The sequence below is a fragment of the Cardiocondyla obscurior genome, linkage group LG09 (genome assembly GCF_019399895.1).
Source record: "Cardiocondyla obscurior isolate alpha-2009 linkage group LG09, Cobs3.1, whole genome shotgun sequence".
Classification (NCBI taxonomy): domain Eukaryota; kingdom Metazoa; phylum Arthropoda; class Insecta; order Hymenoptera; family Formicidae; genus Cardiocondyla; species Cardiocondyla obscurior.
The window spans coordinates 3,905,785-3,927,790 of NC_091872.1; the positions used below are offsets into that span (position 1 = coordinate 3,905,785).

A 22,006-nucleotide genomic window follows, 5' to 3' on the forward strand; every position below is an offset into this window, starting at 1 on the left:
ACGAAGCGGAGGCGCGTTAATTAAATTAAAAATCATTGTACCTATATTATGTCTCTCTGCTTATTCGGCGAGATGCGCGACCGTGAAAAAGCGTAGACAAAGAGAAGAGTAATGAGTAAGACAGTGATGAAAGAAGAGAAAGAATAACGTTAGGGCAGGCAGGAGACAGATATGGAAGAGGTACCTTTTTCGCGATTAATTCAACAAGAGTTGACTGTCAGAGAGAACGAAGAGAGTTGCAGTGACACGAGCATAAAGGCATTGCAATATCCGTAATGGAAATTAACGAGATTATTGGAACGGCTTCGACGTAAAAAAAAAAGGAAAAAAAAAAGGAAGAAAAATGAGCGGTTTTTCACGATAGAAAGCACGGTCCTTTGGCTTCACGAGCGAGATGCAGGATATTATTAGTACTCGATTCATTGATTTATTAATTGTCAGAAATTTTTCCCCCCTTTTTTTTTCAAAATCTCTTAATCGATGGGATTTAGATTATTAAGGACGATAATGTTTTATGTATTATTGGAAGTATCGACAGGAAGAATATGTATAGACTGCAATATCCGTCGCATAAAGTACAATAACGTCGTCTATCAAATTTAGCATGTTATAAATTAAAATAGTTAATAGGCAAAATTTTTTCTTTTTTTTTCTTTTTTTTTCCGATACTCGAAGACGCCCGTTGCTAACGGTTTACATATTTAGACCGTTGCTACTACAACGTGAAATATGTTCTCGCGTAAAACTCTTTTTATCATTAGCTCCGAGAGGAGAATTTCACACACACACACACACACCCCAGGCTCACATCCCCCTCCCGTAAATAATCGCTCTAATGCAGTGTCGCGAATGGATTTTCCGCAATATATAACTGTACGGCGGTGCAAAAAGCGGCTCGATTAATTAACCTTCTTTGACTGCGCTTTGACTCTGCCGGTCGGGCGAAGCACGGGTAGGTTTTTGCATACTCTATGTAAATCCCTAAATTTTCGCTGGCGTCGCGACTCCCGCCCCATATACCGCGGTTATAACGTATGACGATAAAGTTTGTTATTGCGCGAATCGAGAATCCTGCATTACGACCTAGACAATCGTTTATTCCGCACCGCGTGCACAGCCATCCTGCATTAATAATGCTAATCGTGTGTATATGCCGTCGACGCATTAATTACTGCCGCGGGACGATTGTGCTCCGTAAACAATGAAATTCGAGCGTGATTGCAAGCAACGTGCTATTGCAAGCCTATTAATGATTACCTCATATAATTTTGCGATCGGCGATCGATAATTTATTTATCGTCACGCCGGAAGTCACCGCCCAGCCCACGATAACGGCGGGAACGCGGTAAGTACGCGCGCGCGCGCGCGGCAATATTTTCACGCGGACGAAGGAAATCGTATATAGCGGCGTGTGTGCCGCGCGCCGAAAGAAACGCGCGATAAATTCGCGTCGATATGACCGCCGACGGATAAAACGATTTCGCACGTCCGATTTTCCATTCCGCTTTTTGCGCGATATACCGATTGTTTATTCGCTAAACGGATCGAGTTTAACTTTTGCACGACACCTTTGACGCCGATTGGATGTTTGATCGGCGCGCACGGGGCAACACGATTATTTAGCGTACACAAGGTAACAATCGCTTTATCTCTCCTCCAGCGGGTCGCTCTGTAGTATTTGTAGAGTAGGTTACGAGAGCGTTGAAATTCCGAACTCAGTCGACGGACACGTATACGTGAGCGTGTAGGTACGCAATACGGGGGAGAGAGAGAGAGAGGGACGAGACGATATATAAAGTGCTTTTCAATGGCTCGCGCGCGCAAACTGAAATCGACGCGAGTGTACTCAGCCAGTAATCTATGATCATCAGCATCAGGTAACGAGTGCTTGTTGGCAGAATTCGCTATAGCCGTACAACAAATCAGATTACTCGCACGGCTAAGTGCGTAACTCGTAAGTGATTTGAACGCAAGAAGCAGGGATTGCGTATAGAATCGGAGACACGCGCCTGTTTCGCTCACGCAAACGAGAAAACGATTTACCTTCTGGATTATTCAATGCATTTTAACGCGACGCGAGATAAATCTTGTTAATAGCATGAGTCACGTATAAAAAACAATGGCAAAGCGACGAGGATGCATTAACGTGGCGTAAGCTTTGCGGTTTTTAATAGATTTATTCGCTCTGTGAAACATAGAAAACTGATCATCTATTAATAAACTCGTCGGTTCGATTTACAAATGTCGAGAGCTGCCCTGTGCAAACCTTGCCATTGGTTTGCTAATGTATTAGTGATGAATTCAATCGCACGTCTGTTTTTTTAACATCTTGATTAAACATTCGATCGTTATATGACAGCGTGGAATAATACATTTTGCAATCCGCAGTTGCGCGATGTCCATATCGATGTCTGCAATCAATATAGACAAAAAAAATGCTAATAACGTACGGAATATTAATGATAACAAAAAATAAATTGGAAATGCTTACATACAAAATAACTCGTTGAGAAAAAAAAAAAAAAAGAAAGAAAAAACCCCTTGTCGCTTAAATGTATATCCTTCGTGCGCCACTATTTAAAGTAATTTAATTAATATTTACATAATTATCAAAGTTTATTGTATCACGAATACATTAACGTTTATCTAAATTCTCTTACGCGTCAATTATAATGCACGGCAAAATAGCCAAAGAGAGATCTCAGCATTCATTTTGCATGTCACGTACGAAAATGTATATGCATGGCGTACACAGTTGCATGAATGATACACTCACGATCGACCTTAAAGCGGCCGTCGTCGTTGCGGTTCCGTTGCATTTACGATCCGATGAGCGCTCGTCTTTATTGCCGGACCGAAAAGTATTTTCTACCATCGCGTACCGATATTTGCAGCGCTACGACGTTTCGGGGGGAGGGGCAATAATATCGACGATGAGCTCCGTTACAGGCTAGAAGAGCCATCCCACGTTTACGTCACTCTCGATTCCAGAAGTCTGCTTTATATCATCTTGCGTGAGCGAGCAGTACGTGCGCCCCACGTACACGCACTCACGGTGGCATCGTGGTTACGTTAGGCAAAGGGGAGTCCTAGTAGGGGAGGATCGGCCATCGGGGGTAACGGCAGTCATTTTTAACCCTTTATGCAGGGAGGGTCGAGATTAAAGGGCAGATTTGCCGCTCGATTTGCCGGGAGAGTCTCTATCGACTGCAACGAGGACGAGAAGGACCACTTTCAGTTCATCGGTGAACAAATTTCATGCTTCTCTCTCTCTTTGCAATGAAACCAGAAGCCGAAAAGGGAATACGATCGTTGCATCGCTCAGAATATAAGCTAATGAGAATAAGCATCATGTTTAAAGTCTTTGACGTTTCTTTCGCTAAATTAATGTGAAATTTGTAGAAGCGAGCAAGCTGCAAAGTATCCGGTATCAAAACTAATCACGAACTGAATAATAAATAATAAAGAAGACAGTTTTAATGCGCCAATAATTGTAGTTTAAAATTATTAGTAAATAAATTAATATCTGCGATATCGAAATTTCGTCGCGTCAAATTAATTATGTTGTCGTTTAAATACATAATATATTGGTGTATAAGTCCTAATATTTGTTTTATAATTCGTTAAAAAATTGAAAATACTCCCGAAGAAAGTAGGCCAGGCCGGTCAAAAATATCGCGGGTGTTCTAGACATTTTCGTACCATATGAGGAATGTTCAATCTCGTACTACATGTCATTCCGTGGTAGGGAATCAGCGAGCCACTTCGGAAATAGAAATCTCATCTATTGGAAACCAGCCGCGCACCGCAGGATACTATATCTCCCCACTCCGGGATTAATTAAGGCACTCTCCGCTGGTACCACAGGTACCACAGGCACTCCTGGTAGGCAAATCAATCGATCAGATCTACCACCTTGCCACCTTCATTTGGAATTCCATACATTTGGACCATTTCTTTTGGTCAAATCAAAGAAATATTACTCGCGTGTTGTAGAAAAGGAACCGTAATAAAAAAAAAAAAATTATTTACGACATTTCAGCCACAGGCTATAAAAATTTTGGTAGATTCCGTAGAATCGTAATTTAATGAAGATAAAAATTTAGTCTAAAACAATTTGTAAAATGCATATATAAATTTCAAACGTACGTCACGTTAGAAATAATTCACAACATTAAAAAAAAAGAAAAAAAAAAAATTGATAGAGTAGGATCGGCGGAAAAAATATAGAAGATAGTCGGTCCCGAATACTTATAAAATATAATAGTTTAGTATTATTTAGATGTGATAAAGTGGTAATAACATGAAATGCAACCCTAATGTTCATCTATTTAATATCGGTGTATATGTATATGCGATTGATTTAAACGTTTCGAGAATATGAGCCTTCGGTGATTGTTGATTCACGAATGCGTCATATATCATCTGCGTATTAATGACATTAAATTGCGCAAAACACCGAAATGCTTTCAAACTTAGCAGGCGCCGTATCACCACGACTTCCGCGATACGTCACGGCTAATATGTACGGGCGCAGTCTATAACTGTAACAATACGTGCTGTGCTTTATATTGCCACAGGCAATAATTACCACAGCAGCAAGGTGAACTTCAGTTTCATGAATCCTCTAAGGAAACCACCGCTGCATTAGATTAGGTAGTTTGACACTAAGGAGGTGAACGTGCATCCAAGCCTAATCTGGAAAGCAATAGTTCGCGTTTACGTTCTAGTGTATTCCGCCTTATAGTGTTACCGCTTTTGATATTCAAGAAAGGCTTGTTTATCGAATTAGCATGAATTACGTAATCTCAATGCCTAAACGCTGGATAATAACTGGTATTTAAAAAAGTGATAATTTAATTTATTCGATTATAAAATGCTTCAATTAGTAATTAAATTTCTTTACAAAAAAAAATAGATTTTATTGCGCGAACACATTGGAAACTGCTTATCTTGTTATAAAAAAAGAAAAGCTATTTCGCGAAATTAAATAAAGAATTGAACAAAGTTCGACAATAGGTAATATTTTAATATTTTTAATCTCCGTATGCAAAGCAATGTCCCCTATTACTAGACATTAATTAGTAATTACATTAATAACTGTTTTATCATAACGTTATTAGTAAATATACCACTGATTACATTGTTGCAATTGATACTAAATTGCTTCGATTTCAATAAAACGCGCATACGCGCGGCCCGCGGGAAGCTCTCCCTCCACCCAATAAAAATCTAATTACATAATTAACGAGAATAACAGCAATGAAAGGTATTCGTGATTAGTGCCGACAATTATTATCCATTTCTCCAATTAATTGATAAAGTGCAAGCGCTCAGGTGAATTTATAAATATTCCGCGTGTGCCAAATTAAATACCGCCGTCGATGATACCTTTGTTACAACGTTTAGTCATACATTAGATAACGTCGCCGGAGAGTTAAACAGACGGAGTCACATCTTTCTCTCGTTCCTCGACATAAAGGGCGATTCTACGGTATGTTGGAAATACGCGTGAGGGATGGCCCTAGCCATTTTATATGACGTGCCGTAGGTAATCCCCATTGCGAAACGATCTAGGCCACGAGCCGAGGAACGACCTTTTTATTTCTCGACCGGTTTTATGGCAAGCTCGCTTCCACATTTATCTCGGCTCTTTCTCTGCCCTTCGTCCCATCTTCGTCCTCCCCGCTTTCTCTTTCCTCCTAGCTCTCTGTTTCTCTATTCTTTGTACCTTTACGGCTTCCGTTCGCGCAAGAGAACTCGTAAGTGTCTTCGGTCTCTCCGTTGCTTTACTTATCCGGCTGTTTATCGAAGAATTCTCTAGTATACACGAGATATAATCGATAAGTATATCACGGCGTGCGCTAAAATTAGATTTCTCTTCCGACAGAAATGCGCGGTACCAGTCTTCGCGATTGCGGATCAACTTTAATCAACGCAACAAGTACACAAAGAACGAGTTATAGAGAAAAAAAAAAAGATTCTCTACATATACATGCTACATTAACGAGTTTTACTGTTTACGCGAGTCTCGGATACAGTATTATAATCAATACACTGCACATATTGAAGCAGCGTAGATAGTAACGGATGGCAAATTCCAGCATTGGTAGGCATTGCGTACACACGCACACAAGACGTATTCAGCATATATATATCCCGTTTCTCTATGTAACTAGCTCGAAGGATTCGGCCAAGTGATAGGACGACAACCCCAAATCCTATCCACGTGTATTCGAGATGAGAAGCTTGTGAAATAGATAGGATTTGACTATAGGGTGAATCGCGCAGAGGGTCTAGAGTCATATATAAGCAGGCTATGAACTAATCTCGATTAAACTGAAGCAAATAGTAATTAACCAATAGAATAAGTTTCTCGAACAAAGAAATTTCTTGTTCACTATGAAACAACACCGACCTATTGTAATATTTTAAAATAGAATAAAAATAGCAATAAAAAATTTTTTATCGAAATAGCGAGCATTAATAATAGTAAAAAAAAAATCCTTATTTAATAATACCATACATTTATGTCCATCTAATTAATAATAATTCTTCCATTGTAAAATATGCGAATGTTGTGATATAATAACTTTCGACAATAACTTATATTTTTGAAACTGAGAAAATGTTATTTCAGCGACATGCGTGTATCACCGAGCTGGCTATGTTCGCTGTGGCAGCAATACGGTATTATATGTATATTATTTTTTTTTTTTTTTTGTTCATTTATCTTGTAAGCGGATCAACTACTGTAGAATAAAAATCAGCGTTGTAATGTTTGTTTCACATAAAAGAAAAAAAAAGAAAGAAGAAGAAAGAACGATCTTTTCCAATTCGCTCTTAAACTGAGTTGACGAAGAGCGACGCACCAAAATACATGACGAGCTAATAAAGCTCGCGCACAGCTTCTCTTTATATATATCCTATATGAAGAAGAAATAAAGCTTCATTGTGTCTCGTAGCCCTGGGGCTACCGCAGTTTCATCGAGGGACAAAAGGGATAGGGCCAATGGCGAGAAGTGAGGCGGGTGCGATATTATTACGCAATACGAATAGACCTTTTTTGTCGTTTGCTGTTAAGGACGTCGCAGCAAAAAGATCCCTTCGTCTGCAGATTGCGGCTGCTAGTATGCGGAAAAACTTAAGAGCTTAAAGCGGCCGTCCTATTGCGCCCTAATGCAATATTAAATTCGTAAGCTTGCACCGATGCTAACTAAAGATTAATTGAATTTTATATCATGTTTTAACTTGAAAGCTTTTCTGCGTGCATCGGCGTATGAGCGCATACATTCGTTCCATTTTAAAAGCCTACCTTGCCGTAAGAAATGTAACTACAAATGTAACTACAGCTGGAGTGTCATTACGCATCTGAAGCATCGTTCTGCGTTCCTTTCCTCGAGACATAAATTAAATCCTACTACTTTGTTAGAAACGAGGGGCCAATTAAGATGCACGACAAAGCGCTGTTTCATTTGATCCCACTATTTTCTACAGCGCAGTAGTGGAATTTAATGCAGTGCTACCATTATTTCTCTATTCGTTCGTACGAAGTGACAATAAAAAAAAAAATTCTAAATGGCATCACTCTTCGCGGTGTACAACGTAAGTGCATTATAAAAGACTTTCGCGTGGCATTATTGTAAAAATTGACAATAATTCTCAATGTCGTAAAAGAGAAAATCCATCGTGCTATAAACAAAATTATTACTACATACATCGAGTACTACATCGCGAACGATCGACGTAAGTTCTTTTTATGGCGATACAGAATCTCAAAAATTTTATGAATCCTGCCGGAATTTTGGACTTCCGATACTCTTCTGACAATGTGTATGCGAATTAAGCTGTAACGTGTATTATATTTATAAAAGTTCGTAAAAGTCGTGATAATTAAATATCACTGAATATGCAGAACTGTAATAGATATAACAGCAAATATAGTAGCCACGTATGGACAATTGAAATCAAACAAATTGACCATTCGGTTGCATCAAAGCTATCAGAAAGTTCGGTTAACTTTTTTTTTTAATCAAACGATAAATCGACTACACTACGAGCGGGGGCCGGCTATTCCGCAAACCGAACTAGGTCGACATATTCGGGCATGTATACATCGTTGCATGTAAAGGTAAAAATCTATTATCAGGCAGAAAGTATACATATATTTCGCTGGAGTAGCGAAAAGAAGATCACCTTCACTTTTGTTTCCAATATTTCGAATGACGCAAGAGATATCAAATCCCGAAATAATTACTTTTCTCGTTTCAAATCAAATACGGCTTTTATACGGTCGTACGTTTCTCACGAATAAAAACCTAATCGCGAAAATCTAATTTAGTAATTTTCCATCTTCGCAATCGTTCGTTCGTTTAGAAAAAATAGAAAAAAAAAGTAAAATTAATAATGTTTAAATAAAAACGTTTTTTACACATTATTACATGAATAGGGCAGAATTTAGGTCGGATACTTTAAAAGAATGTACAGGTATAGATATCGAAATATATCCTTCGTAACTATTTCATACTGCCGGCGACAGCTTCACGAATAATTTAGTATACAGCGCAGCTACATGGTGAGGCGTTAATGACGCGACATCCAGCTGGAGAGTAATAGCCCGCCCGAATTAATTCTCTCGGCTGTGCTTTTAGTAAAGTGGATTTTATTGCCGTCTTGCATTCGCGGGCGAAGTTGTCAAATTATAGTTGCGTAACGGTACCGTAGTTAAACATTGACCGTTTAACTAATCCTTGCCACAGTTACGTTCCGCACGGTAACGTCCTACCGCGACACACACTCGTACATATTCAAATATTTCTCAGTACACGCCAGTATAATTTTGCACCGCGAATGACCGCCGTCGATATTGCGGTTCCCGCAATCAAATTCACGTTTAGTTACACGCGCGTACACGCACACGTTTACGAGTTAATTAAACAAAAAAAAATTTTTTTTTTCCTTTTTTCTACACGCCGAAACGTGTTCCGCGAAATGACTCTAGAACAAGTTCGATAGTTTGTCATGACGAATTATCAATATTGAAGTTTATGTTCAATTTTCCGACGCAAAAATTCCTAGCGTTTCACGGTAACGAGTTTACCATTTTGGCAAAACCGAAGCGCGGTGAATTGTCAAGTCCAACATAGCCACGACGCGTGTTATCATTTGTGCCATTTGCACAAATTTTGCCACACAAAATGGATTTCATCATCCACATGTGGAATTTATGGGATAAAATTCGTAGGTGGTTTCGCAGTTTATGAAACTTTTGACATTGCAACGTTATCCTATCAATTATCTCGTTATGAGCGTCACTCATACCGTGCTACGCGATGCTTTGTGTTTTATAATTTGCGAATTAATTTTTTAATTGCAATCAACTGTAAATGACGCTATAAACAATAAAAAAAAAGTTTTTTTTTTACGATTGTTAGTAAAATATTAATAAACGTTGCTTGTGGTAGATTTTTCGAAACCAAGTCTTTCGTCTGATTTTCAGAGAAGCGAGGCAATTTCAATCAATGTAGATTTAATGTCGTTTGCGAGAACTGATAGGCACCTATTGAATATAAAGGTTGTATCGGCAGATCTTTCCGATACTTTATGCGGTCGTTATTGAAATATCGCTGCCAGAAGAAATATCGTGCTGCGTATTCTAAATCTTTCTAATACCAAGGGTGATGAGATTGTATAAATGTTACGAAACCAATTTGGCAATAATATATTACAAATTATTATTTTAAAAGAATCTTGCAATGTTTGTTAAGCAACTGATTATTTAATTTAACTAGAAAAAACCGCTACGCGCGCGCTATTTTTTACGAGACCCTAATTACAAACTACAAAAAAAATATATTAATGTATTACGAAAATAATCGTCTAGAACGCAATTTACATTTCAGAAATCGAAAATTGAGGACATGTTACTGTTCAAGCACATAGGAATTACCAATACAATTTTCTACTTTATGATTAATTAAACAAATTAAATTATTATTAGATTATTATGCACTTCCCTGATGTTGACAGGAAAGAATGTAACTTGTCATATGCAAGGTATGCATTATTCAGCAGTGTATATTAGGAATTGGAGTATAAAATACGTTAATCATGTATTAATATTAGTAAAAGTCCTATTATTATTCTCTGCAGTTTATGATATAATTATAGCAATAGATTTTTAATAAAAAAAAAATATATTTGTAATCGATAGACTACATTTCCTCCGTGTGTTAATTTAGTAACGTTTAAATCCAAATATATTTGCAGATTTATTTATTCTTTAACTAACAGATGTATATTTGCCATAACGCAGAGCTCTGCGTTTTATTGAATAACCAACGAAATGTGAAATTCTAAAAATAGAATGCCTATGTTTTACAGAATTCAGATACGCATTTACTAGTATGTGCCAGAATAAGATCACTTATGGGATGAAAAGAAATTACTTTCCGTCGCTATACGAGATCAACTTCTCCCTTACATGTTTTATGTGGCACGCGTAGCAAGCAAATAGCGATGCACTGCAGCCATAATACCGTTTCCACGAGATTAAATTTAACCAAACGGGCAATCTTTATGCGTTAGCTAGAAACCATTTGCGTACATGTCACGTGTACGTTGCGTAACAATTTTTAATTGCCCGTCAACGGGAGTTTCGTTAAATTTTGTAACGTAAAAGATAGTCTATTTGATCGGCCCCCAGTTTTTATTTCCAATAAACGCGTTGCACTGAATATTATTGTATCGATGAAAATTATAAAAAGTGCAGAATGAGAAAAATGACGTGATAATTTGCCGATTATATTTTATTGCCTTTTAAATATTGAGAATATTTTACTGCGTTTACAAAATTTACAACAAATTTGAAGAACGCGCCGATTCATTAAAAGCGCTTTTAATTAATAACAATTGAAGTTAGTTTTGCCATATAAATATAATTATGCTTTACTATATTATTTTTTAATTAAATAGAAATATTGTACTCGTTTTTTTATTATTGCAAATGATAAAATTAAATTTTTATATAGCTTACAGTTTTTACTACGGCTACTTACTGAGAATGTTTTTTAAGCTCTTTAATCGTTGTCAATCAGATACATTTCTAAAATGTAAAATATTCTACGTAAAACATATATATTTTATCAACTTTTTTCTTCTTCGAGACTAATTGAATTATATTTTAAATGTATTCTGAAAATACTTGTCTTATAATGTTATTGTTATATTGTTTGGAGAACTGAACATTATTACCGTTTTCTTAGCAATCACTACTACTCGCAATCCGTGTGCCATGTGAACGATTAAAAAAAAACATTTATATGAACGTTGTCCATAGATTATTGGAGCGCCATGGCAGAGTAATATCCGCTCGTTGCCGAGAGCACTTAGCTAGACCGATCCAGCACTGTTTATCGAATATTTCAAAAGCAAATCCGTGACAAAAATAGTCACTCCGATCGATTGCGTAAAACTGAAATGCGTATCGAGAAACTGCGCTAAACGGAGAAAAATTCTCGTTGATCTCACGTTGAACCGTCAACGTTCATACAGTAATCCGCGCGATACGCGTATCGCGAGCTTGAAGATTAAGATTATCGGAGAGGTCATTTAAAATTCGCTGAATTTTATATACGGCAACTGATAACTGATTGCTATTGTTCGAGAAATCGTTATCTCTTTATTATTAAAGTGTATTTGACTTTTTTGTTTATTCAGCGTAAAAAATTTCAATTACGAAACGACACTTATCTTATGCTCTATTGATCTCCTCGTCATACACTCTATGCAGCATAATTTATAAAAGATACAATAATCTTATCGAATAAATAACAGTATGCAGTTTGGAGTGCATGACGATGGAGATGAGGAAGGTGGGATGTGATCGTTCCAATGGAGATTTTATTACGCAGCATTTCTATCTAAATATAGTATATTGATAGCAGAGAAAAATATTTTAATATATACCGGGATAACATCTTTTGTTGAAACATTTATAACGTGATTCATACTCTTATCCACTGATAACGAGACTGGTTTCCAAACGTCTATTGCTACTGATATCGTTAAATCGAAGAAACACTTTTCCAACGTGCTCTTCGCGATGCGATTGACACTCATCAATTTCTTTTAGAATCAATTTGATAACGGAGGCGGGGAATAATGAACCGATCGAACTGCCCCCGCAGGCATTTTTATTTTTTAATTATCAGTCGAGAGGTAGGTAGCAGAAAGTTTCACCGTTGCGCGATACGAAACGGAACTTTACCATATATGTTAAGTGCCAGGTGGCGTCGCCCCCTTCCCCTCCCCCTCCCTCGTTTTGTCTACAGAGAAACACAAGTCGAGAAAATCCGAAAAGGAGGGGAGAGGGGTTCGCTCGACCCTGGTAAGTTTCTTTTCTAAAGCTGGTTCCCGCGAAAGGACGAACGTTGCGCAACGAGGGGTAGAGTGCAGAAGGTAACAGCCCTGACCCGCGCCGCGCGGCTTGTGAAATTATTTCCTCCGCGAACTGAGAAACTTTTATCCAATATCCGCGGTAGCATCTGGCATCAAACGGCTGCCTGCGCATGTCTCTATGGGGTTTCGGAAAATGTTCGCCGGTACTAGGTGAGAGAGAGAGAAAGAGAGAGAAAATGAGAGAGAGAGAAAGAGATTGAGGGACCGAGAGAAGGGCCGACGGTAAACTGCATAGCCCATTGGCTTCTAATTGAATCTTACGGCATCCACGCGGGTTCTGACACTTTGGCACGCGGAGTAAAAGACCACTTCAACACTTTGAAGTGGGTCTGTGAATTAACTTATCGACAATTACGATAGGCACTTTTCTCAAGCGCGAAGTTTATTCATCAGAATATGTCAAGGAGATAAAATTATTGAAGGACGATCCCTTATAAAGTTTGTTATGAAAAACGTACATTGAGCTAATGAAATTCTTAATATTTCGTCGTTAATATTGTTGATAGAAATATTAATATTTTATGCCGAGATCGTTATTATTTTATTATAGATTAAATTTTTGTCTGTAATAGAAGACCGCTGCGATATGCAAATTTTACAATTTAATGGAGTGCTTTGATTGGCTTTTCTATTTCATGAAATTTACGATAATACACTTTCGGAAACCGAATTAAATTGAACTAAAACTATACTTTCCCGAAATTAAGATAATTTTAAATTATCAGTAAGATAATTATTAATAAAAAGAAATTAATAATTGAAAAGAATAGATAAAGAAATCGATGCTTTTATATGCACGGGAGAAAAAAAGACGCTATCATTAGAATGCAGCATGTTGGTCTGCAATCAGATCGGTGAAGTTTCTAACCCAGTCGAAAAGTAGTAAAAGATATAAACTTACGTCAAACCGACGTTTTGCAAATACCTTCGGAGATCGATTTTGAACAATTTTAGATTCGTTAACATAATCAAATGTATATTATTTATTTATGTTTCTTAAAATATTCGTGTAAAAGTATAGATTATCGTCAAGCCAATTAGAATTCAATTTTATTGAAATAAAACCTCGGCTAAAAAAAAGTTGCCACTCCTAGTCTTTTTGTGTCACGTGTAGTTTTTTTCTATATTGCCGGATAAATAACATTTGCGTATACTTTTAAATTAATAGAGTACAGTGGACAAACGCGGAAACAGTTCCTAACCATTGCTAGTCGGCTGCATTCGAACGCCAAGCACGTGACTTTGTTACGAGATAACGCTACTTCCGAATTTATACGTAACCTCCGCCTTAGAGACTCCGGATTTGGATTCCCTAATTAACGAACAAGAGGAGACAAAGCGCGATCGTCGTGCTTTCTCCAGCCCACGGATGTCAGATGTAATTAATTTTACATACCTATCCGAGATACGTGAACCAAGTCAGTTCGAATATCGGACAGATATGTCCGCGAAATTTAATTCCTCTCGTAATCTCCATTCTTTCTTAATTCATACAAAATTAAAGTTTAATTGTCTTTTAACATGTATCTCGTATGCTCAAAATTATATTATATACCTGAGAAATTCATAGATTAAAGTAATAGAGTGATTTACAACAGTGGACGAACTCTGCAGTGTAACAATTAGGTTTTTCATTATAGATGCACACCAGAAGCTAAAAAGTGAATGCTAAAACTGAACCGGAAAAGTCAGACTACATAAAAAAAAAAAAAAAAAATATGTATATAAAAACATTTAAAAAAAAAACGAACAATATTCTCTGTGTGCGCGAAATAGAATCACGTGCGTAAAGGACGAACAGATTCATTAAATAAATTAAACTCAATCGGGATTAATTCGAGAATGGGTTGAATTATTCTTTATCCGGTATTTAACGCGGCCTATAGCGATGAATGACGGCGGAGATCCTGGCCAGTGTTTAAAAGCGCTTCTAAACGTCCGGCGACAAAAGGTCAAAGGATCGAATATCCAGATAGCCCGCGGTAATTTGAATGCGGTAGTTTGAAATAAAAGGTCGCGCGAAAGCAGGACAAAACGGATCTCTGTGTACAGACGACGTATGGCGGCTAATGGAAGCCGGAGGAGGCATCATGGGTGGAGGAAGAAGCACTGAGACAGGGGGTAAAATCAAGGGACAGAGGGAGAACGTAGATGGACAGGGCGAGGGGGAGGGGGAGGGCGCGCAAGGGATGACACAAAAAGGGGCCAAGAGGGGAGGGAAGGGGTGGATACGGCGAAGCGACAGAAGAGAAGACTCGATTACACGTCACCAGCAGCCCGGAGCCTATTTGATCGCAATCGGTTTTTCATTACCAAAAGCCTCGCCGGGCTTTATACCGAATTGTACATTCGGCGACCCCTGTAAAACTCACCGCGGACGTGAAACGGGGCACCAGAATCGCGCGAGTTGGCGCATAATTGATCATCCCCGTGCATACGTATACAATATTGCAAGCGCTATGTAGAACTTCCGGCGGATGCGGGATAAAAGTGCGCGCACCTCGTGGTACCGTTCACGCTGAATCTTCGATTCGCGGAAATGGATTGTGTGTCGGAGCTAATGCATGGTAAATCGACATATCGACTCTCGTGAAATTCATGCATCCCGTGCCATGCGGCTTCTCCTCCCCCGATTCTTTACCGCGAGCTTCCATATAAATTATGCATCCCCCGCATCCTCCGTTGGAATTTAAAACGACGCGATTTAAGTAATATTTCACGAGCGCGCCGGTATGAAGATTAAGATCGACAATCGACGTATTCCTTCTCAAATTAAAAAAAAATATATATACAAATATATAACGTGCAAAGAAATAATTATTAACTTGTCAGCATTCAAGATAACGGAGTTGCAAATAGTTTTCCTTTTTTTTTTTTTTTTTTTTTTTCGCTGATTAATTGCCGTATCTGAATTAATTCGTCCAAAATGGTCTGGCCAGTCGACACTTTTGACACCCGATTGCGCAGTGGCGCGGCGTGAAAACGATGTAAAGGTCCGCGCGCGCGACGATTAACCGATTATGTTATTGACGAAACGTGTCAAACGCACGGATCTCAACAAGCGAACGCACAACGGACACGACGCAGGGAGGTCCGATCGACACAAACGGCGGTTTACCCGCACTACCCGTTAATCGCGCGCGCCGATTAACCGCTTTTGGGACGACCGCACATTACGCACCACTTTATTCGGTACTCCCCGACGTTTATTCGCACGCGAGGCTGCTTTTTGACGCAAAAATCGCGAGGGCCTGCGTACCAATGCGGCGACGACGCGAAAGCGACGCAAACGATGGCTGAAGCAGTGGCGATCGCGCATACACGGCACGCGACCGCAGCCCGCTGTTAATCAGCATACCGACAATTTTTCCTTTGCCGTAATCACATTACCGCTCATTGTTACAGTACGTTTGGCGAAATGTCGTATCGCCTGGCATTCCATGTCGCGATTATTTGCACAAAGGCGCACTTTTAATGCGCGATAAACGGGGGAGGAGGAAAGGTGGGGGAGAAAATATTTGTACGCTCGTTGAGGCAACATACGCGTTTGCGATAATTTAGTCGAAATAATGCGATAGACTTCGTAGCTTTATCAACTGTGCGCCTGATAAACGAGAAGTATTTAAATATTAAAAGAAAATAATCTGTAGAGAAACGTAATATTGAAAATACATAAAGCGTTACGAATAACCCGTTCGGAATATTTTTTTGTTCCAATAAATAAAACATATAAGATCGTACACGTGACATTTCTCGCATCACGTAAATCGTTATACCGTTCAGATGCGTTTCATTTTACATTGACGTAATAACTCAATTTGTTTTTCTATTTTATTTCGCAGCGAGACTTTGTGACTGCAAGCGTTTCGCGGTTTCTTAAGTGCAGCTAATAATGTACCAGTAGTTGACACGACACGTTTTCTCCTCCGTCGATTTTGCAATGCGCGGTTTTCTTTGCGCGAGACTATCTTCCTACTCGGAAATTAAATGCACCTCGGATGACCACGGTCGACGGGAGTTTCCATGGTATTGCGAAATCGGTACCGGCTAGTCGCATGCCCACTCCCTCATCGCGGGTAGAGTACACTACCGCCGATTGGCGAGCGCGATTTCAGTTTCGTTACGTCGCGCGCCGTCGCTCGTTCGGCTGCGTTGACCATTATCCGCACGACGCATCTCTCGGTATCGGCCTGCGATCGGTGTAAACCTTGCAAGTGTATGCACGCGCGACTATGTGCACGCGCGTGGGTGGGTAACGCGTGCCCGTACATTTAGTTAGGTGTACCGTCGCGATCGCCAGTCGAATCACGGACGCGCGCAACCGATATACCCGCGACATTCTTGTCGCTCAGTCGCTTTTCGAGACGTATACGTGTAGCATGGAGAAATGTCGAAGAACGCGAGAAAAGGTACCGGAGTGTGTGAAAGAAATAATTTTATAAATTTCTGTGAACTTTTGTGCGACACCAAACCCCACGTGCTCGGAGAGTACGTCAATCGGCTTTCCAAATACCGCGCGAATTTACATCTAGTTAGATTTTTTTTTTTTTTCTTTATCGCAGACAGAACACTTCGTGATACGATTTAATTTATGTTATTGACAAGTTTTTATTGTGATGTGTTTTGGGGTTTGTTATATAAATAATTCGTAAAAAAAAAATAAAAAAGTGTCACGTTAAAAGTGCACGAGAAAATTATTCGTGTCACGCGTATTAGAGATTTAAACGTTGAAAGCTAACTGTGTTGAATTAATAATTGCAGTTTTCTTTTCTGCGCGTGTAAAAAATCTGGTACAGGAACTAATTATTAATTTTTTTTTCTTCTTCTTTTTTTTTTTTTTATTGAGTTTATTAGCGTTTTAATATTGGTTGCTGAAATCGTTTTGTAACACGTGTGATATAACTTGTTGCTACTGCAGGATGTGTGTCAAAACGATCTTATGTAAATACTACATATGAATAAGCAGATTTAGAATTCGATATAAGGCTTATAGAAATAATTACGATAGGTAAAATGTGACAGGTAGCGATGTTATATTTAGTCGTCCGTAAATCGCGATACGATTCGTGAGGTTACTGAATGAAAAGGCTGACGCTACGAGTGAAACTTCTTTTAAATACGCGCATATATGTTTAAAGCAATGAGAGAAACACAGGAATTCGGCTCGCGCCGTTACCACTTACGAGTGTACGACGATAGAAAGTGTTTTCTCAGCTATGGCTTTTTAACGGTGTGATGGTAGCATATTGACTCCGGATTCTCAAGGATTTCGCGATGAATTAAACGCTACATATACCAATGATTAAACAATCGGTACTTGAATATAAAATAGGCATGACTCGAGAGCGCGCTCTCGCATATCTATTATCCATTATAAGAAATAACTTCAAAATAATTCTTCGAAACACGCTATCCAACTTATTAAAAATTGCATAAACGAATGCATGTATAACGCACGCTTTAACGTTATAAAAAAAGTAATAATAATAATAAAACGGTTAAAAAAATTATACCGGTCTCCGTTGCAGGTAAACGTTCGTGATTACGTAAGCGATAAATATATGTATATAATATACGTTCGTAGTGTAATGTGAAAACCTTACATCGATGTCTTTAAACTTAAATATTTTAGACTCCTTATACATTTTTAAAGAGGAAATATTCCACGTGCACGAGATGTTTAAATTTTGTAAGACTAACGAAGCTGTTACATGTATTAAATTAGTTAATTGTCCTTCGTGGATGAAAGTAGTTTCGTGGTATTTGCTAATTGAGTATGCAACGTATGTGTCCATACAGCGGATACACACGATTATACTCGTATTGAATACTGTATTTGCGTAATAAATTTTTGAGTCAGTCGTATCCGCTTGAAATACAGACGCCGTGTGTTGATAAAGTGAAAAAGTAGAACCACAAAACTGCGTTTTAATTATTAAAGCGGCGTTTCTTTTATATTACATCACGCGATTGTTCGATCAAAATATTTTTTAAACCGTCGATAGATTGAAAATCGTTGATGTAATGCCGCGTTAAAAGTGCATATCGAAAATTGCAGCAGTTCTTGGAATTAACATAAAGCGTATATGCGCGGCGATTATCTTCCAACGACGCGCGCTTTATTTTATCGCGCAATATTTACCATGAATTACGTTAGTAATTAAATATAATATAAAAATAAAACCGTGTTCTTCAACTTAGAAAAATGAATGTCAAATCATTTCTTTGCGTGACATCATTCACGCCAACTAATTAGCACGGAGTCAATACAGGTTTCTAGTTAAAGTACACTTATCAGAAGGACATCTTGAAAGTTGTATTTCAAATGTTATTTTTTATTCTTTTTTTTTGCTGTCGGTACAGCGTATATTAAAATAATCCGATGGAAAAATATTATTTTTCACAAAAAAATACGTTTCAATTTTGATTGCAGATATTTCGGCAATCCCGGAGGTCGAGCAGTTATTGTCTGCTGAGGCACGCAATAACGTGCCAAACACACTGCAACAACCAAATGAGAGGTTGTCCATGAACGAGTTATACCTTCAAGGTGACGTTTCGTCATCATTTCAGGATAAATCCACAACATTAAACCATAACGCACACGTACAAGGGAACTCGAGTGATCCGATGGCCGTGATTGTCAGAAACGATAATGAGAATAATGATAATCCGCCGCCTTATACCGCGATTCCGCCGCCATATAGCGCGATTACGTTATCAGAACACATCGGTTGGCCGTATGGGCTCTTTTCGTTCGGCGACACCGCGAATGGGACTGCTCGTAGAATGGAAATACCGTTGACACCTTTTCAAGCCTGTCTACCACCAGCCACGAGTTTTCATCCCGAAGGGATTAACGGACAATATTCGTCGTACCCGATGCCTTTAATGTCTTACCAGTTTTTCAAGTTTGGCTGCGGTAGGAACTCTTTAGTACCGAGGGAAACGACGGATGACGGTATCGCAGAGAAAATCGACGACAGAAAATCACGAAGTGAGTATTCGGGTTGGGAATAACGATTTTTTACCCTACGTACTTTTCAGTTGTAAAATTCGTAAAAATAGTACTATTACTTTCAAGATTTTCTATATAATAAATTAAAATAAAAATATATTTATCTTAATTTTAAAACTCATATTCCGGAGCAACAGAAAATATTTGCTCGATTAAAAGTAAATATAATTTGTAAGCAGTTTGCAAAAATTGTTCAGTGAGTAATTATAAAAATATTTAATTACCGTTATTAAGCATGAATGAGATCGAGTTTAAGATTAATAAATAAGATTTCATAATATCTGTTATTACGTACTATAAGTCCGATTGTTAAATATAAAGAGATCTGAAGCAAATAATTATTAACAGGATACGGCGCTATTCTTGTGGCAGCGGCGGTTATCATCTTTCTTATGGCTCTGTCCTTGCTAGTTCGCTTCATCATGGAAAAGAGCTGGTGGCGAAGATAACTCATCGCGGAATTGATAGTTACTTCAAACGTAATTTTTAGACAACTTATGAGAGAGATTAACAGATTTGTAATTAAATTTTATTAGTTTAACATAGCGGATTTACATTAGCTGAATATATAATTTCGTCGATATACCGATTGCCTTGAAGGCATTTTCTCTGTCTCTCTTTTTATATCTCTAAAGTCTATTATGAAGTTAAGCAAAAAGCAGATGAAAAATTTATTCATTGCTTTATTGTTAATTATTACTTCCTGTTTTTAATTTTATAAGTACTATAAGAATTACTATAACTGTTTTTTTTTTCTTTGTTCTTTTTTTTAAGATAAGACAATATAATGACTGAAGATAGATGACATATAAATGATATTATTAATTTACATGACTTTTTTCTTTTTTTTTTTTTCATAACTAGGAAATACGGCAAGGTTAGTTTTTATGAGATGCATTTACGGATTACGTAGTTGGCGACATATTTCTTTATGTTATAAATGATTCATTATGCTAAATTCGTAATATTCTGTTTTTTACTCATACGATAATTTATTAGAAAATAAAATTGAATATATTATAAATCAAACTAAAATGTTTGACTTGTGTTATGTTAAAATTGTTTTATGATTAAAATTAATAAACAGTTCATTTTGATACTCATAACTATAAATATACAAGAAATAATAATTAAACAAAAATTAAATTATAGAAGCAATAGAGTACGTATGTAACAATTATAATAACATCTACTTTAAATTAAAAAATGGCTGTCAAACTTTACGATATTATTAAACGTTTTATATGTGTATTGTGACTTGTATTATTAAAAATGTCATATTGTATATATATATATTTTTTTTAACTATTTTATGTAATTTATAAATCTGTAACTAATTGGAATGACGTTGGCGACGTTGTACGAAGTTCATAATTATTTGTCAAGCCCGTTATCCACTTAACGTAGAAACTTCGACGCTTATTGGCCCGATGGGACGCCGATGACGAAGTAGTGGAAGACGGGGAAGGAGTAGACAACAACGTGGTGGAAGCAAGGTTACTGAACAATAAAGTTAAGAAAGGGAAGGGTAAATGGAGGCGCTCATCGTATACTGATTAAAAATACAGACTTGTATCTCTCGAGAATAGGTGATCAGAAAAGTCTGAATATCTTGGGAGATGTGAAAGTTTGTAGCTAGAGATAAATTCTCAAGATAAAAATGGATAAAAGTACTAAGATCATAAGTAGACTTATAGTTTAGCTAAGCTCCAAATAATAGGCATATTAATAATATTCGAATATTTCGAAGGAAATATTTTTCGTTTAAAAATAGAGATATAGAGCTACATTTTTATGCAAAAATGTTGGGCATATATGTCTTGCCGAAACCTTTATTAATTAGAGCATTTGCAATTCAAATTGTGGTTCTTCTTCTTCTTCTGGCCAGTATTTAAATATGCAAAGAACTAATCTCTGTCTACGTTAAGATGAAAAATTGCACGTGCATACAATTTTTATAACCCTTTGAGGCACGAGTTTCTTGCTGAAAATATATGATAATAAAAGGGCCTCATAAAATAAAATAAAAGGGCAGGTCGATTTTCGTCGGCCAGCAGTTTGAGCAAAAGCCGAAGAGGATCAAAGATGATAGAAGCTTAATGCAGGAAGAGAAGCCTCAAGAACGAAAAGGAACGCGGGCTATAAAGCCAGACAAGTTAGCGACCAGAGCACCGGAGGAAAACGAAAGGTCGGAGGGCTGATGAAAAATACAAAAATTTTCTCCCTTGAAAGAGTAAAGGGGATGGTGGATTTATGCTAGGAAAACGACGCCGGGACACTCGAGGCCAGAAGACCCGCGAACGAGGGTAAGGTGTTTGTCAACGGTTGCCGGTAGTTAATTACTTTACATGAAAGGAACTTTCAGCCGTTTCGCCACTCGAGGCAACCTCGGGCCCCGCATACCATCAACTCCGTTACCCTCCCCTCTCTTTCTCTCTCTCTCTCTCTCTCGCATCTCCTTCATGAACCTGAGTGCCACCCCTTTTCATCCCTTTCCTCGCGTCCCTCATTTTCCTGTCACCTGTAAGA

The 22,006-nt window shown here is 37.9% G+C and overlaps 1 protein-coding gene and 1 long non-coding RNA gene across 4 annotated transcripts in view; one reads left to right on the plus strand and one right to left on the minus strand.

Moving 5' to 3' along the window:
- Positions 1–22,006, minus strand: part of LOC139105723 (uncharacterized) — a 39,278-nt gene that overhangs the window by 3,464 nt on the left and 13,808 nt on the right. The gene's annotated exons all lie outside the window — the stretch shown is intronic.
- On the plus strand, positions 16,375–20,728 carry LOC139105715 (uncharacterized). Of its 2 annotated transcripts, none has more exons than XM_070661973.1 (3): positions 16,375–16,868; positions 18,893–19,456; positions 19,826–20,728. In XM_070661973.1, exons 1-3 carry the CDS (start codon positions 16,847–16,849, stop codon positions 19,924–19,926), a joined length of 687 nt encoding a protein of 228 aa, XP_070518074.1. In that variant the 5' UTR covers positions 16,375–16,846; the 3' UTR covers positions 19,927–20,728. The 2 variants fall into 2 exon arrangements, with proteins under 2 accessions (XP_070518074.1, XP_070518075.1); XM_070661974.1 differs by lacking the exon at positions 16,375–16,868 and adding an exon at positions 16,920–17,400.

Bases quoted from the DNA above. Each gene is read 5' to 3' on its own strand.
- LOC139105715 (XM_070661973.1), top strand. From the start codon at position 16,847: ATGTCGAAGAACGCGAGAAAAG. The intron at 16,869-18,892 runs GTACCGGAGTGT...TTTTGATTGCAG, and splicing joins GTCGAAGAACGCGAGAAAAG to ATATTTCGGCAATCCCGGAG. The intron at 19,457-19,825 runs GTGAGTATTCGG...AATTATTAACAG, and splicing joins CGACGACAGAAAATCACGAA to GATACGGCGCTATTCTTGTG.